Raw genomic sequence first — 18,925 nt, 5'->3', positions numbered from 1 at the left:
TGATGATAAGAAGTGCCATGCAGCGGCTTCCTTTATTGATGAGTGGAGTGACATCCACTTTTATTATTTATTCCAGAGATGCATATAGATTGCAAGTATACGGGGGCGGGGGGGGGGATTCTGTAATCTTTTCATCCTTCACTCTCCCAAAGATCCAGCCTGTAATGTAATATAATGCTGACAGGGCAAAGGTACAGGATGCTTCTCTACTGTCTGTCTGCCTTGTGGGCTACAACATTCAAACTAATCTATTAAAATAGCTTATTTTCATCATAATAATATGATAATGACGTTGATTAAATATTATGTTTAGTTGAAGATTTTGTCTGATCAATACAGTCCTTTTAATTAGCTTCACCAGAAGAATCTTTGTCACATATAGTAGCCTCATCCCTCTCTCTACTGTTTGGAGATGTAATCTGTGCTACAGGGGCTTGCAGAGATTAGCGTGTTCGATTTTATAGCTCACGGTAAAGAAATATTGTGTGGTCAGATGTACACTTACTACTTTTTCAAGGCTTTCAACTGCATCTCTGGGTCTTCTTCAGTGGATGAGGACTGTGAGACTATGCAGTTGAAAGCTCAGAAAAGCTAAGTGTAGATATTGGGTTATACAGTACATACTGTTCCCAAATGTCAAGAATGAACTTGAAACTCAAAGTCTATAGCTGTTTCCTAAACCATATCACATGTTACTTTATTAATGAAAGCTTATCAATCAGCCATTACTTTTAGAACACTAAAGTAGGCTTCTCATGTTAGAACTCAGTGAGAGATAACACAGCCCTTCTTTGTCATAGCTGAGTCACTTGTTACTGAAGCCCTAAGAGGCCATCGAATAAAACAATCTGGTGATCCCTTTTCTAAATCTAATGTTAAGAGTTTTCTCTCCTGTGTTTATGACTTAAGAACAGGTGAATTTGTTTTTTCTGTCAGAATCTTGTTTGTTGCTGTAATACTCATTTTGGCCACAAAATGCTAAGGTACACCACTACCCCATGTTCTAAACAGGACTAAAAGCATCCGTGTTCTTCCATGTGAATTTTCATTTCTCCAAGCACTCTGAACACACGGTAAATATATTGTGTGTTAACAAGTTATGTAAATTAAAACTCACCTCACCATTGAGAGCATGGGATAGTGGTGGTCAATGAGTGTAACAACAAGAAACACTTGATCCTGACCAAAACAAAGTCACCTGCTACAACCACTTTCTTTCACCTGTCCTCCCAGATGAAAAATAAAGCAGTTTGAAGCTTTCTACTTTTTCTGAAACAATTTACAAAATGGATTTTTAGATTTTCTTTTTCTCTCTTGCATCTCAGGGCTTAAGGATTTATTTAAAATTAGCCTGCAAAAAAAGTAAAACTATAGCCGAAATGGCAAGCAAACAAAGACTTGAATACAGCATTCAGACCATCACGGGCCATTAATTATTCACTGAAACGTGCTCCAAAGGAACTCTGAAGGCTGATGAGGCAGGTTTCAGTGCAGCTGTTACAGACCGATGTTTCCGAAGATGTTGAGGAAAATCTCCCCACACCAGTGAATTATTGCTCTACCCGCATAAAATAATGAATTAAATGATTGCAATAGCAGGGGTCAGAGAGGAACTTCAGCCATATTAGATACTGATGGACAGATGTCTGATATTTAACAGACCATTTCATTGGTTGTGTTGCTAGGAAACTGCATGGGCCCAGGTTTATTTCCTCATAATGGCCAAGAATATATTTAGAATATTGTTTGGAACTATAAAAAGATTAGAATCTTGAGGGTTTATTTGTAGTAAAGTGTTGTTGTTGTTTTCTAAACAGGAATAATAATTCTGTATTTTCTTGGGTTAACTGACCATCAGCAGGGGGGGTCTTCTTCACTCCACACTGTGCAGCACACTGCAGTGCACTCCCTCAAAGTTACCACGCAAGGTCAACACAATGGACAGAAAAGTGCTTGGCCAAGGAGGAGATAAATCAGCTAATTAAACTGCGCTCGCTTAATCAAGGGACCAGTAACTCTTTGTCCATCGCAGCCAGTCAGGCCCAGTGTAACGTTACTGTCCTGTGGAAGAGTTAGTGCCTTCTGGGAGGGATGCCCGTACCCAGTGCCTCATAAAACACACAGATGCAGGGTTAATTGACTGTTCAGCACTTGTCGGCCTGTAGACCCGAGTACTGTGATGGCAAGAGAGCACATTATTTTTTTTTCCTTCTCGGGTCTGTCTTTGTCTCTGACTTCAACTCCTCCCCCTCTTTTCTCAGTGAATATGATCAGCATCCTCATTCTCTTAATTAGTAATTACTGCTAGCTGTTGTGCAAGGGGAAGTGCAGGGGGAGGATGGGGAAGATTACATGAAAAAGGAGGGAATGATTAGGAGTAGTAATGATTGGATATGCTGGAAACAGACAAACAGCTATTGCTACAGCTTCATTATTATTTTCTCTTATTCTACATTTAAGTTGAGCATGCTCCCTAAACTAACTATGCAACGTGTTCCTGTTATCAAAGTGGCTGAAGCGTTCCGTGTTGGTACTGATTACCAGGTATGGGATAGCAGTTGTCTTACCAAGTTGTCCAGCTCTGGATCCTCACTGAAGAAAGGCTTGTGTTCTCGCTCCTGCTGATGCACAAAGTTCTCAATGTCCACGTCAAAGCTGGCTGACGTGATGCATTCAGATCCTTGTGTGGCCTGCTCGCATTTCTCAAACAACAACGCCAGCAGGGGGAACAACGGATGTCTGGGGAGGAAGAGAGGGAGGGGCACAGTGTGTGTCAGTTTCTCGGGACTTCTTTCATGCAGTAAATGTTGGTCATCATCAAGCCATAACTATTGAAAATATTCATTTCACTGTATTTCCAGTTAGACGGTAATTCATGTATTTTAGAAGTTTGGGGCATTTTGTGTGTGTTGCAATTAATGAAATTGGTGCAGCCACTAGTTTTATCTCAGTTGGAGGTGTCCTACATTTCGCAGAAAACCTTTCCACAGTCCGAGAGAAGTGGTGTGAACTCTCAATCAATGGCGGTTGTGCTGACAATAACTGGCCAGCTGTGCGACTGTGCATGTGGGAGTGGCCATTTGACATCATCCTGTTTCCATACCATACTAATCCCATCAAAATATCACTTGAGTGCTTTTCATGGACCCTGAGCAGAAATTTGCTAAGGACTCAAACCTACACACACACACACACACACACACATACACACACACACACACACACACACACACACACACACACACACCAAGTTCATATTCAGAGACCGTGAGAGCTGGCATGTTGATGCATCTCTGTGTCATTTCATTTTAGTACTTGACTTTTGAAAAAAGTAACATTTTCCTTGACAGTGAGTGTCAGACTCAGTCCTCGCTCTAAATGAGTTGTTCTGATGTCCTTAGAGGACAACAATGTCAGCGTCCTAAAAAAACAGATTTTGAATCCATTATTTTCCACTTCAAAGTTTAATCTTTCAGCCAACATCAGTCCTGATCATAACTACCAAATATTAATTTTCAGAATTCTAACCCTTTCAGTGCAAGTATTGTGGCATCACACAGGGCCAGGTGGTAGATGGGTGCTACTTCCCCTTTAAGGAGCAGCAGCCACACTACAAGATGGCCGCCGAGGCAACAACCACAGCTCCCAGAAGGCCTCACCACTCACCCAGGTGTGGGTGTTTAGGCCACCTGATTGATTTTGTCTGTTTTTGTTAGTTTCCCTGGCACCGCCCCACCCTAGCCTGGTCCAGTGACCTCTCATGACGTTATGTTCACACAAGGCCACTGTTATGAAAAAAACACACACAAATTGAATTTTTATTCTGTATACTAAATTGTCTTTAATATTTCAATGATTAGCAACAACATTGATTTGATGCATTGTCATGCTTCTGCAGGAAACCAGGAAAATAGCATGAATTTGCCCCATAGGGCAAACACAAGAAAATGGCTCACTCTGGTGGAAAACAATAAAAACTACAATTTTGAAGCCAGGGCTCAAGATTGAAAGCCTGATATAATAGAATGCATGATTTGATGTTTTCAGTAGCTCTGCTGGAGGCGCGCTCTGTCCATCAGGTCTGATGATCAGTTCATCAGAAAGACATTAAATCAGAAGGATATCGGTGTCTGCTCATTCAGTTACAACTGATTCTCTCGGCTCTGTAGCTGCATCTCCATCTTCTTTTCTTTTCACGCTTTCCAGACACTACAGGCACGATTTCCCCCTTTTTCTGTAGTTTATTGCAGAAGAAGAGTTAACATTTGCTTCTTGTTGTTGATACTTACATAATATTCCTACAATGTTCATATATTCTACAGTAAGAAAGTAAAAATGATAGTTAATTAGAAAACATAAATAAATCTAGAAAAGAGTAAGAATAAAAAGGAAAAGATTAAGAAAATAAATTTATAGAATAAAATGAAAGTTAGTATGTTGTTGTGTACATTATGCCATTCTAACATTTATGTACACACCACAGGAAAAGAATGAGGCTGAATCATTCAATATTGTTCATTTATAATCCTATCTAATCCATTATTCCATCGTTGGGTAGCACTTTATAATAACTACACACTATGAAGCATTAGTTAAGTATGAGTAAACACTTAATTCATCATTTATAAAGCATTGTTCCTACATTAATAATTCATTAGTATGCAGTGCATAACAGTTGTAAATGTTTTATTCTTGATTAATAAGCCCGTCTATTATGTGTTTCATTGTGTTTTCATACTTTATAAATGATGGATTCCCCATTTGTAAATGAAGTATTATATATTTTACAAACCAATTATTAAGGAGTTGTAGATGATTAATAAGATAATTTATAAAGTGTTAGTAAATGATTAATAACTTATTTAGATGTACATTATTCATCCATTTATATATATAATGGTTAGGGACTATGTTAATATATGCTTTATAAACGCATATTAATACTGCAATTCATGATTAATTCATGATTTATTAAGGTAGTTACTACTCGTTAGTAAAGTGTTTTATGTGACCTCATCTAAAGTGAGGTCTATTTATGCCTTATAAAGCAGTTATGAATGACATTGAAAGGCCAGCAGTGTCTCAAAACACATTGACACATTTTTGAACAGAACAGGCAAATAGACACAACACAAAGTGATCAAAAACATATTAATATTTATTGCAAGATGCAAACAATATGCTGTTAAATGAAAATTTGTAAAATACAAATGGGGAATCCATCATTTATAAAGTATGAAAACACAATAATGAAACACATAATAGACGGGCTTATTAATCAAGAATAAAACATTTACAACTGTTGTTATGAACTGCATACTAATGAATTATTAATGTTGGAACAATGCTTTATAAATGATGAATTTAGTGTTTACTCATACTTAACTAATGCTTCATAGTGTGTCGTTATTATAAAGTGCTACCCATCGTTGCATATATTCCTGTTCTTGATTCCTGATTATATTGTATATTTCTGTCTATTTCTAGAATGCTGTTTACATATGACTTCCAGTTATTAAATGAAGGTGGAGTAGGTCTTAACCATTGTTTTATGTTTCATAGTATCCTGTATGGATATCTGTATATTCTATTGTGAGTTCAGATGGTGATACACCTAAAATAATGCATTCTGGTTCAAGTGTTTGATTTGGAAAAGTGTCATGATAAAGGTTATAATTAATTACCAGAATGTTTATGTACGATTTGTATTATTTTCCACACAGCTTGTCCAACAGTGTGGTTTAATGGATGTTGCACATTTGGATTGTATCTTGGTGTGATAAAGAATCCTGTGTTTCCATCAGTGCTCCCTTTAATGTGATTTCCTCTTTTGAGAGTTGAATTAGTGTTACTTTACTGAACTGGTTATGTTACAAAGTATTATGATGATATAACATTTGTATTTACATTTAAGCCTGCTTTCATATAAACAGATTTATTTTACACATATTTCTTCCCAACACAACACGGCCCTCGGTGTCTGGTCTTTCCACCATACAAAGACACATGGACTGTCAGTAGACTGATAGTATAGAAAAATCCAAGAGAAAATAATTCAAGACATATTAGGAGTTCCCCTCCAAAACCCTTCTCTCTCCCTCGCTGTACTGTTAATATGACATTCCCTAAAGGACATGCTGAACATACGACAAGGTTCAGCTAGAGATAAAAAAAAGATCTTTAAGTGGGAAGGATATGGTCCAGTGACAGCGCAAGGCTTCCCAGTGTCACCTACATTGTTACCATCTGCCTTTTATAGGGAATGTCACTCACATAAGATCCCCCAGATACACTGTGCAATGGTCCATACTGTGCTGCTAAATGTAGTACAAGCCAAATTATTGAGCATTTCCACTTGGAGGAAAGCTGCTGCCCTAATGGCCATGGTGACAGAACACAAGCTTAGAAAGGAGACTAAGTGAGAATATATGAATATGTTTGCCCCAGACTCCACTATTTCATCGCGGTTGATACGTTCCCCTTTTGGCGTCTAAGGGATGCGGGGAGTAACGATGTTAATTTCCTGGGGAAAGAGAGAATGAGCAACTGATGAGGGTTAACAAAGGAGTATTTATTGCAAAAAGGTTAGCTGCTTACACGGCAGCAAAAGATAACTACTTTCTTATCAAAAGAAAGCGACACTACTTGACGATATACAAACAGCACACACGGCTTAAACACACGCTGGAACACACACTGATCCACACGCTCACACACACAGCTTCACTACTGCGGTTTTGGCCCAAAGGGTTGTCCTCCTGGAGCTCCCCTCCTTTTATCCACCGTGGCTCTGCACGTAACACCCCCTCCCATAAGACCAAACACCTGTTTGGCCCCAACCAACCCACATCATACATGTCTCTACATTATAACAACAAAAAACACACAAGACAACACACAGAAGGAGACCTATTGCCAATGTCCTCTTGACTGATTTAACTGCTGCCTTACCTGTTGTTGCGACCCACTTCCGCATCACCACACCGCATTCCACTAGGTAGGGCTGCTTATTACTGCACTCACTAGTGCCTTCACCCACTGCGGCGAAACTCCTTGCCATGGCTGGATCGTCTCTCTGGGCGCCGATGAGGGCCTTACGGGTCAGTGGCAAGGCCACCGCCGGCTCAGTCGCGGACGTTGCTATACCTTTGGGGTCCTTTGAGGTGCCGTTCACCGACCCACCAACAGGGAGAGAACTAGCACAGAAGCCAACAGTGAATCAGGTATGGGGACATCCACAACTTCAGGGTCAGGGAACACTTTACCTCCCGCTACATCGTTTCCCATGATGAACTCCACCCCATCAACGGGAAAACGTGAGCGGATGGCCACGGGGGAGAAACCACTTATTAATTTGGTCTGCACATGTACTCGGTGGAGAGGTGCGGGAACGAAACCCATTTCAATCCCTCTTACCACGGTACTCACGTCACAGGCAGACTCGTCAGTAAAAGGCAGAGCACTGGCAAGAATAAAGGACTGCGACCCACCAGTGTCGCGTAGTCCGTCACTGGGCGCTGGTCCTCCGCCTCTCCTGTGAGCGACACCAATTCTTTTAAGATAAAGGGTTTAAAACACTCATCAGGCCCTTTTGGAGCGGCAACCTAGCCAACGGGAGTCACCGTCTTCACTAACCCAACTCCCTGTGGCTGCTGTCCTGAAGTTGCCTCCTGCTGCTTCCGTCTCCAGGCTGCACAGTCTACAACCAAGTGACCAGGGTCATGACAGAACAAACACTGCTTCTCAGCTTTAGGACCCGGCCGAGTTCTCTTTTGCTGCCGTGTAAGCAGCTAACCATTTTTGCAATAAATACTCCTCATCAGTTGCTCATTCTCTCTTTCCCCGGGAATTTTACTCCGTTACTCCCCGCATCCCTTAGACGCCACAAGGGGAACGTAACAGTTGGGTTTTTTGGATCTCTGTTCTCTGCATTTTCCTATTGCATCCCTCTTTTTCTGCACTCTGTCTCTTCCATCCTCTCACACACTGTGCTTTGTTCTACCTTTGACTGAAAGGAAACCCAAAATATGTCCCTGCCAAATTAATTATGATAATTATGACTCTCTGCAGTATATTATATAACCCCTTTCAGCTGCTTACTAGTGGCATATTCCATTATTTTTACATCCAGTGGCTTTAGTTGTATTGTTCATAAATGGAGGCAAAGTTTACTAGTGATGTTTTTACCATTTAAAACGTGAGAACTAATAATCCATATCTTGATACAAGTCATTCAAACACAGCTCTGTGCTCAAAGGCATATCCACGACTGTTTCTTCATATTATTTAAACTATCAAATAATGTGATCTATTGTGATGATCCATATCAGAGTGCTTTCACACCTAACCTCTTTGGTTTATTCAAATGAACTCAGGCCTTTTTGTTTCAATTTCTTAAGGCCAGTGGGAAAGCTGCCAATCAAACTCTGGTCCAGACAAAACAACCTGCCGAAAACAAATCTCTGCTTGACTTTAACATGCAAAATCTAAATTACTAAATACTACTAAATCTAACTATCATCACTGACATTTTCAACATATCACTGTCACTGTCCCATGTTCTTCAAGACAGCCACCATCGCTTCTGTACCTAAAACGTCTGCAGTGTCCAGTCTAAATGACCAACGGCCTGTGGCACTCACCCCCACTCTGATAAAGTGCTAAGAGTGTGGCTCATCATAAACAGCATCCCAGCTAGCCTGGACCGTCACCAGTTTGCATACAGAGCCAACCGATCCACAGAAGATGCCGTCTCCACTGCTCTCAACTCAGCCGTCGCTCATCTTGAAAAACTCAGCATTTAACACAATCTCCCCATGAAAATGATTGGTAAACTTAGCAGTTGTGACTTGAGTACCTCACTCTGCAACTGGTTATAGGACTTCCTAACAAACAGACCCCAGGCAGTCTGGATTGGCAGCCACACCTCCACACTGGAGCCTCCCATGGCTGTACTCAGCCCCCCCTGTTCACGCTGTACACCTATAACTGCGACCCCGGACATAAAAAGAACTCTGTTTGCAGGTGACACATCGTCGGCAGGATTACAAATGATTAGACTTTATATAGAGAGGAGATCAGAGCTCGTAGGGGACAACTGTGGCTCACTGGGTTAAGAGGGTTGTCTGGTAACCACAGGGTCAACGGTTCGATCCTCAACTGGGATGTGTCACGTGTCGTAGTGTTCCTGAGCAAGACACTAAACCCCCGGCTCCCGGGCGCCTATCATTGGCAGCCCACTGCTCCCGATATACAGGGATGGGTCAAATGCAGAAGGCAAATTTCGTGTATATGTATATGGTTTCTTTTCTTTCTTTCAACAACCTTCAGAGTGGTGCTCAGAACACAACCTACTGCTCAGTCAGTAAAACCAAGGAGCTGACAGTTGATTTTAGAAAGAAGGAGGCAATGAGGCACAGCCCTGTCTACATCAATGCAGCTGAGGTGGAGCAGGTGAACAGTTTTAAGTTCCTTAGAATCAGCATCACAAACAACCTGACATGGTCCTCACACATCTCCATCCTGGTAAAGAAAGCTCAACAGCTGTTTTTCTTCAGGGAACTTGAGAAGGCTAAATTATTTTGCCAACTTCTTGTCAACGTGTACAGAGGAGCAATAGTAAGCATCCTGACTGAAACATTACAAACTGGGACGGAATGTGCACGGCCCAGGACAGGAGGGCTCTACAGCGGGTTATTAAAACCCCGAGAATATCCCCCATCTACTGAACATCAGGATTATTGGTGAGAAGAAGAGCCTGCAAAGAGCACAAAGGATACTGGAAGACAAAACCCACCCGGACACAACTTGTTCACCCTGCTGCGTCTGGAAAGAGATACAGAGGTATCAGCTGCCGTACCAAGAGACTTTAGAGCAGCTTCTTTCCTCTGGCTGGGACTGTGTGTCTGTGGGACTCATTCTCCACCAATCACCATGTAATGTACTTTGTTCTGTTTGGTTTTTCTTAAGTAGCAAAATGGGACCGCAACTGCATTTTGTTACGCAACCCTGTTGTACAATGAAAATAAATGAACCTTGTAACCTTGTGACTACATCGGCAGAACGTCCACTGTCAAGGAAGTGATCTAATTAGTATCTATATTCATTCACATCATGTCTTGACTATTCATTTTTACAGCTTCTCATTTCTTGGGTAGCTCTTTGTGACATCCCAACAGATAAAGAAACACATGGCTCAGACAGTGCTGCATGACTGGCTGGCAGTCACAGGAATTCGATTTTGGATTTAGGTTTGTTTCTAGTAAGTGAGTGGGACCACAAAGAGCTTAAACCAGAATATTATTTCTCTACCCCTTTGTCCAAACCAAATGAACCAGACTACAAGGGTCCCAGGTCCAAGTGGCTTTGGGTCACTTTCACACCTGTAGTTCATTTCCAGCTGTGAATTTCCCACTGGACAGGAAACCCACAAACTCCCACTATTATCTGGCTTTTTGTCTTTGGTGGGAAAGGTTCCCATCAGCACTCATTCCCGGGACAAATGACTGCAATACTGAGAGGTATTTAACTGCTCCAGGTTTAATCGTTAGTGATGGAAACGCGACACCCAAGTAGACACGCTCATTTTAGCCCCTTTTCCGACACTTTCCTTGTCATCTCAAGTCTGTCCGTCTCCATCCAAGACACAACATCGAGTTTTAAGAGAGACTAGAAGAGAAGTATCACATATAAAAAACAAATAACAGCCATAACGTTTTCATATCTATATTTATCAGGTTTTCCATCATTTAAAAGCCTGCATGTACTAATGTTGGTGGAAAAAAGGTTTACGTGAATGTGAAGGAGGGTGTCGCAAGAATGAGCAATAAATCTACAACAATCCATAAAGGTTAAATAAACTGAGCACAATGCATGTATATAGATTCTATTTTCCACATATTGGTAGCCGCATAGTCATATTTTTCTCACATTTCTATGTCAGACTGCTGTGGACATGTGTTTGTGTGTGTGTGTGTGTTGCAGGGGGCTGCACTGACATGGAGGCAGACTGGGCCCCTGCTCAGGCTCTAACCCATGGCTCTCATTTGCAGCCTTTAATAGTCGTCTATATTATACTCTAATCTGCCTGATCCCAATTTAATGCCGCTCCCTCAGCCAGACGTGGCAGGAATACTAAACAGGAGGGTCACGTGCTGAGTGGAGAGCCTCTGCCTTGTCTGTTTAATGTCTGCTGGTGGAGAAGAATCCAGGTGGGGGAGGGGGAGGGGGAGGGGGGGTGGGGTGGGGGGGGGGACTATAACTGAGAGCAAACAGGGTGACTCTCAGCGCTGAAGACGGTGCCTTGACTAGTTATTTACTCTCACATTCCGTCTCTGTGTTATTTTTATGTTATCACGTAGTGGTTCATTCTGCCAATGCGGTGAGATCATTTAACCTTCTCTTTTTTCTGTGACCGTTAATATCTACAAACAAGGATGACTAAGACATGTCAGACAGATAGAGTCAACAAAATGACACTTTGTTTGGGTCGTGTATTGCTCTAGAAACATAGAAGCACCTGAAAGAATGCATCACAGATATATGCTGTCAAGGAGATGTGGCACTGCAGGGCCTAAGGACCCAGGGGCATTGTGGGTAGAGCTGCAGAATACACAACCCCTTTATTGTCTGGTAAATATATAGACTCTACTGCCTGTGCATGACAGAAAAAATATACCAATAGCCAAGGTAAAAATACAGCAAATACAGCAATTAAAGGTGGCAATCCATATGATAGCAGAATGTCTTACATGTCAAAGAAAATGTTAAGTATTCGTCACAGATAAATAAATACACACAATAATGTTCACAGATAAAGATATAAAGACAGAGAGTATTATGCAACTGAACAAAACAGTTAGCCGTCTTGCTGAGAAGATGTTCTTGTTTCAACAAGATCCTTTTCATGTTATAACAAAAATATTTGTTGTGTTATTATGACATTTTTTTAATTATTATTATTATTATGTGCCTACCAAACCTAAGTCCAGAGCACAAAGGAAAGGTCTGGCTCCACACATCATCATTCTGCTATTGGGAAAGGAAGAATTACTTGCGGTTGAATGCCTCCAACAACCAGTAGTGTTACATCACAACACAAAATGTCCTCACTTCATAATTTTATCCTATTAGACATTTGTGTGAAATTATCATAACTAGCATATTAATTCTCGTTTTATGAGTTATTGGGTTCAAGTGGACTTTTGTGCCAAATTTAAAGGAATTCCCTCCAGGCATTCCTGAGAGTTCACGAGAAGTGACTGGACGAACAGACAGCCCGGAGAAATAAATCCTCCAGCCACTACTGTTGTTGGGGTGGAGGCATAAAAACAACAAAGCCTGTTGGGCGGCACTGAGCACAGGATGCATGATCTATGTCTTCTGGAATAGATAGAGCGGACAGCGGAAATACACAGCTAATGGCAGACCTATACCAACAGTCTGCATCTGGTGAGTTTGACACTGTTGTACCAAAGGATTCTCTTTTAATAGGAAACATTTCTTTGTTCACATCCTCATCAATCAACAAAAATCTCCCTAATCATCCTAACTTGTTGAAAGCTTTTATTGTTAAAATCAGTAAAAAGTCCAGTAGATGCCTAAAGAGACAACATGTGACTGTTTTTTACAGCTTGATTGAAGTTGTATTGGATGTTTAAAATGAGACAGGGCCTCTTTAATATCATCTGGACTGGCAGGATGGTAGGAGACCTCTACCGAGACAAGGCCTGGACGTTGACAACCGCAAATCTGATTCAACAAAACACACAATAATTATGCAAAGGCACATAAAACAATGCAACAGCCATAATGTATAAAAACAACCTTCCTGCCACATTTAGATCATTGTTTTATGCTCAATCGAAATATGTCTCTTTAAGAACTGACAGGACAGAACTGACAGCACCATTCTTTTTTCTTGCTGCAGCAGCATACCAACATTTATGGAAGTCCTGAGGGGAAAATGAGAACAATGTCTAGTGTTCATTTTCTTTTCTGATCTGATCTAATTTGCTTTCTCTCCTGTGTTTATGACTTAGGAACGGGTGCCACCTGTGTCAGACATGAAACAGGTGGCAAAAAAAGAAAGTTTTACCAGGAGCTTTACTTCAAAAAAAAAAATCGAAAGCTTTTATGATGGCGTTCTTACAGGTGACTTTATCAAATAAAAGCAAAAAGGCCCCTAAAAATCTTAAAGGAAAAAAATAAAAAATAGATCACCAGGGTTTAATGTTTTCTCACTTGCTGCTCCGGGCTTCCGTAAACTCATCACGTTGTACTTGTTTTAACGAGATACTTTGATTTTGTTTAATTACCACAACGTTTTGTGCTGTAACAAGATGAATTGATATGTTTCTACAACAATAACAGTTTGTTGTTATAATGTATTCATAACCGATATATTAATCTTGTTATGAAGTGAAAATCAATAGTTTTATATTTTTTGTGGTGGCAGTTGGCACATAATGTCGATAGGCTGCTCTGTAAAATACACCAACAGTTGGATGATGGTACCCCTTCTTTTCTCTTTTGCCACCCAATAACTGAATATCAATCTGAAAATGTTTAAAGCTGTCCAGTATGAGTAAAGCTTTATTATACTGTACTATGTTATTTATTGTTCTTTTCTGTTGTAATTTAATGTGACATTTCCATGATCTGAAATCTTAGAATGAACCAAGTGATACTTCAATCTGTATTTGATCCTAATTGCAGATTGGTATGTTAACAACCCTCTCCACTAAACCCAAGCTGTTGAATTTGTTGTTTGAAAAATAAAGCATGTCTTGTTTAATGGCACTGAGTCTGATTAGCATTCAGAGTCAGTGGAGTACATTAAACCCAGAGTGCATTTGTTCAGCAGACTTTGTTGAGCTGAAATGCTCTTGAAATCTGTGAACAACGTGTTAACATACATGCTGAGGATTTTATCTTGACAACAGCAGCTTTGTAAAGGCTTGATGTGGACTCATTTGCATTGAATATTTTATATTTGCTTCATTTTGTTTTGCTTGCTGCTGCAATCCAGTCCCTTTCTTTACTCACTTATAGATGTGGCAACACACATTTCTTAAACATGGTATGTGGAGCCATTAAAGCAAAAGTGCAAGATGTTATCAGAAATGTTTATTTCTTTAAAAAAATCATTTTAATTTAGATATTGAGATACTTACACCAATAAAGTCAGGAAGAAACATCTTGACTTGAATGCTGTGCCCTCCTTTCTTGAGGAAATTTGACATATGTTTTTTAATATTAGCTTCATACTTTAGTGTCTGTGCTCTGTGGGAATTACTGTATGAGCTCTAGCTTGTCATTACTGCTCTGCGGCTACCGGCTAAAGCTAGCAAAGCAATCAGGGTTTGCGTGAGGCGACGTCTATCCTTGAAGACGTACCACTGTGCACATCTCGGACTGAGGTAAAAACACTACCTTTCGGCACTTTCTATGACCTTTACACAGGAAGTTGGGATTAAGGTAGATGGGGCGTGAAAAGGCATGCATTTTTATGAACGGGAATGTAGCCGCATATGTCTGCCCACGTGTGTGTGTGGGTGAGTGCATGGTCACGTTATGTGTGCTTCCCAGTCTCCCACTACCTCCTGCAACAATCCTGAGCCCCCCCGTGTCGGCTGCCAGAAGCGGCAGGTTCTATCTGCAGTGCGACGGAGTGGAGATTGCCGGCTGGGGGATCATTATGAGGGCCATAAAAGAGCGATTTATAGGACGGCCAGTGAGTGGAGTCAGCACGGTCCCCACCCTCCAGCGCTGCACCGTGCTGGGTCACCAACGAAAAAGCCCAAAATGGAGAATCAGAGGCCAGCGGGGGAATGTGATGACTTAAACATGAAGGTGAGGGACGTGGCGGCTCTAGTGGCATCTGCTTTATGGGCGGTGAGTCAGAGGCTGAAGGAGGAAATAAGGCACCACTGGATTTTCATGTTTGATTAGATAGCAGCACACTTTTAAAAGCATGACTTATAGGTGGAAAGGTATCGAAATATTTAAAAACATATTGTTATTAGTGAAAGCTGACCAAATGTAATAACTTTTCTGGCGGTGAATAAACCTTTTGATCTAATACTGTTACAAGGCCAAGAATCAACCGCAACAGTTGTTTTTTTCCATTTATATTAATGGAAAAGAAGCTGAAAGCAGCAGACACCAGAACAGATTCATCCTGCACTATTACCTCTGTTTGCACTATTACCACCATTCTGCACTAATACCTCAAATCCATTGTCATTGTTCTTTATGTTCATTTATATACTTTTGAATATATATTTATATTTATATCGGACATAGTAGTTAAATATTTATGCTTACCTCTGTTCTACTTTGTTATTCTTGTTTTTATTTTTTATATTTTCTTGTTTATTTGTATATTCTATGTGTGTACGTTGATAGCAACGTGGAAACTAAAGTCAAATTCCTTGTATGCGTACGCAGGCCAGTGTGTAGTATTTGGCGACATCTAGCGGTGAGTTTGTAGATTGCACCAACTGAAACTTCTCCCTTGTGCCATGCATGGAGCAGAACTATGGTGGCTGGTGCAAAAGCGCAAATATCCCGATGTAGAGCCAGTGTTTGGTTTGTCTGCTCTGAGCTACTGAAGCATGGCCGGCTCTGTGAAGAGGACCTGCTCTGTATGGAGATATTAACCTCTCATTTTAAGCTAACGGAAACACAAGGATTCTTATTTTTAGGTGATTATACACAAAAGAAAACAACTTCATTGTGTTATACAATCAAAAGCTCCACAACAGCTACTGAATGGCCCACTACTGTTTACAAAGTCAATGAACTTCCAATGTCAGCAGAAATCATCTAAAGGTGGTATCTGGTTTTCTCCTGCAATACAAAATGTTAAACCTGCAGATGCAGAGCTGTGCATGAAAACCAGCTCAAATCAAAGCGGGGTTTGAAGGTGTGTTTATGCGTGTGTGTGTGTGTGTGTTAGAGAGAGAGAGAGATGGAGGTCTCTCACACTCTCGGCTCCCCACTGTTTGCCAGCCTAACCAGGCCTGCTGTAGCTATGTATATTAGAAGCCAGTTTGTGGAGGAGTCCTGCTGCGTTTGCTCCCTACAAGGCCCCCGCTTCCCCAGGCTAAATGTTTTACACACACACACATATACTGTACACATGTGCACACACACACCCACACACACACACAAAGAACCCCCGGCATTATCTGACAAAATCCTGTCTCCTTTATTTTACTTTTCAAACTCCTCTTTTCATTCTCATGTTTGTTCCTGAACTTCACTCGAGGTTCAGTTTCTCTGAGGCTTCATTCTAGTCTGTGGTTTGTACAACATAGCTCCCAACAGCAGGCATGACCACAACAGATGTATACAGATGGGACATGAGGAAGAAGTGTAGTGCATACACACACCCGTCACAGAACCTTGCTTTTGTTGTCACCAACATCACTTGCATTCATTATACAACACAATGTTGTCATTGCTACAACTTTCCCCTTCTCTTGTCCTTCTATATATTACAATCCTTTAAATCAATAAAAAAATAAATAAATAAAATGGCCAATGGACCAGCACCCTCCTATAGATCTAGGGGCTGCCCATGGCATGAGAACTAAATCCATAGCACATTACAAGTGCCGGCCCCCACTCGCCCTCCCTGACTGCCTCCTCCATGGGGCTGCACTGAACCTCTGCAAAACCCATGTTGCCATTGTTGTTATATTTTTGGAGGAGACTAGATTTCTTCTTCTCTTACATTTTTTCACACTCATTTTTCATTTATTATCATTTATTTATATATTTATATATATTTTTTCGGCTTCCTCTCTCATCCTGTTCCTCCTCACACACACCTCTGCATTCCTCTGGACCATACGAAATATGTATACTTAGTTCTCCCACTTTAAAACAAAGAAAAAAAATCGGTAACAAATTCAAATATTAGTTTGTCTGCCTCCACCGCGAATCGCCACCTTATTGTGGTGGAGGAGTTTGAGTGGCACAGTGATCCTGGGAGCTATGTTGTCCGGGGCATTAGCCCCTGGTAGGGTCTCCCAAGGCAAACAGGTTTCAGGGGAGAGCCCAGACTAAGAGCGGTTCAAAACGACCCCTATGATAGTTAGCCCACGGACTATAGCCACCTCGCCCGGACCAGGGAAACCGGGGCACCCTCCCGGAGCCAAACCCAGGAGGGGAGCTCGTAGGCGAGCGTCTGGTGGCCGGGCCTTTGCCCATGGGGCCCTGTCGGGCTCAGCCCGAATAAACACCATGGAGCAGCCACCCTGTGGACCCACCACCCGCAGGGACAAGCATCGGGGTCGGGTGCTATGCAGACCGGGCGGCAGGTCGGGCGGGAGGCCCGGGCATGCCGATCGCTGGCGGCATAGACTAGCTCTAGGGACGTGGAACGTCACCTCGCTAGCAGGGAAAGAGCCGGAGCTGGTGCAGGAGGTGGAGCGATACCAGCTAGATATAGTTGGACTCACTTCCACACACAGCATTGGCTCTGGAACAAAGCTCCTGGAGAGGGGTTGGACTTTGTCCTTTTCCGGAGTTGCCCAGGGTGAGAGGCACCGGGCGGGAGTGGGGATACTCACGAGCCCCCGGCTGAGCGCCGCTGTGTTGGAGTTCTCCCCGGAGAGCGAGAGGGTCGCCTCCATGCGCCTACGGGTTGCGGGGAGCAAGGCTCTGACTGGTTTGTGCTTATGCACCAAACAGCAGTTCGGAGTATCCGGCCTTCTTGGAGTCGGTGGGAGGTGTCCTGGAAAGGGCGCTGCCTACCGACTCCATAGTTCTCCTGGGGGACTTCAACGCTCACGTGGGCAATGACGGAGAAACCTGGCGGGGGGTGATTGGGATCAACGGCTTGCCCGATCTGAACCCGAATGGTGTTTCGTTATTGGACTTCTGTGCTTGCCACGGTTTGGCCATAACGAACACTATGTTCGAACATAAGGTGGCTCATCAGTGTACCTGGTACCAGAACACCTTAGGCGGAGATCAATGATCGACTTTGTAATCGTATCATTTGATTTGCGGCCGTATGTCTTGGACACTCGGGTGAAGAGAGGAGCAGAGCTGTCAACTGATCACCACCTGGTGGTGAGTTTGATCAGATGGCAGGGGAACTGGTTGGAAATACCCGGCAAACCCAAACGTGTAGTGAGGGTAAACTGGGAACGTCTGGTGGAGGACCCTGTCCGGGAGGTCTTTAACTCCCACCTCTGGAAGAACTTCTCACACATCCCGAGGGAGGTTGGGGACACAGAATCCGAGTGGACCATGTTCAAAGCCTCTATTGTGGACGCGGCCGCTAGGAGCTGTGGCCGGAAGGTCATCGGTGCCTGTCGTGGCGGCAACCCGAGAACCCGGTGGTGGACAGCAGAGGTGACGGAAGCGTCAAGCTGAAGAAGGAGACCTTCAAGGCCTGGTTGGCCCAGGGGTCTCCTGAAGCAGCTGACAGGTACCGGCAGGCCAGAAGGGCTGCAGCTGCGGTGGTCGCGAATGCTAAAACTCGGGCATGGGAGGAGTTCGGGGAGGCCATGGAGAAGGACTTTCGGTTGGCCTCAAGGAGGTTCTGGCAAACCATCCGACGGCTCAGGAAGGGAAAGCAGGGCTTACCCCAGGCTGGTCTCAGCAGGGGGGGGGAACTGCTAACCCGGACGGAGGACATCGTTGGGCGGTGGAAAGAGCACTTTGAGGAACTCCTAAACCCGACCAACATGTCCTCTGCAGAGGAGGCAGCGCCTGAGGACCTAGGGGGAGGCTCACCCATATCCCTGGCAGAGGTCGCTGAGGTAGTTAAAAAGCTCCTTGATGGCAATGCGCCGGGGGTGGATGAGATCCGCCCTGAGATGCTGATGGCGCTGGACATAGTTGGGCTGTCCTGGCTGACACGCCTCTTCAATGTCGCATGGGGGTCGGGATCAGTGCCCATGGA

At 42.8% G+C, this 18,925-nt stretch overlaps 1 protein-coding gene across 4 annotated transcripts in view; it reads right to left on the bottom strand.

Annotated features, from left to right (window-relative positions):
• The window catches only part of pknox2 (pbx/knotted 1 homeobox 2), a 108,667-nt gene that overhangs the window by 12,463 nt on the left and 77,279 nt on the right, over positions 1 to 18,925 (bottom strand). For all 4 annotated transcript variants that reach the window (XM_031871633.1, XM_031871636.1, XM_031871635.1 and 1 more), the window contains one exon: positions 2,568 to 2,739. In XM_031871633.1, the coding sequence (XP_031727493.1) occupies positions 2,568 to 2,739 (172 nt within the window). The remainder of the gene's footprint in view (positions 1 to 2,567; positions 2,740 to 18,925) is intronic.

Source organism: Anarrhichthys ocellatus, unplaced genomic scaffold (genome assembly GCF_004355925.1).
Source record: "Anarrhichthys ocellatus isolate YVR2014 unplaced genomic scaffold, GSC_Weel_1.0 scaffold59, whole genome shotgun sequence".
NCBI classification, from domain to species: domain Eukaryota; kingdom Metazoa; phylum Chordata; class Actinopteri; order Perciformes; family Anarhichadidae; genus Anarrhichthys; species Anarrhichthys ocellatus.
The sequence above is the reverse complement of the archived record's forward strand: the minus strand, read 5'-3'. Positions and strand labels throughout refer to the sequence as shown.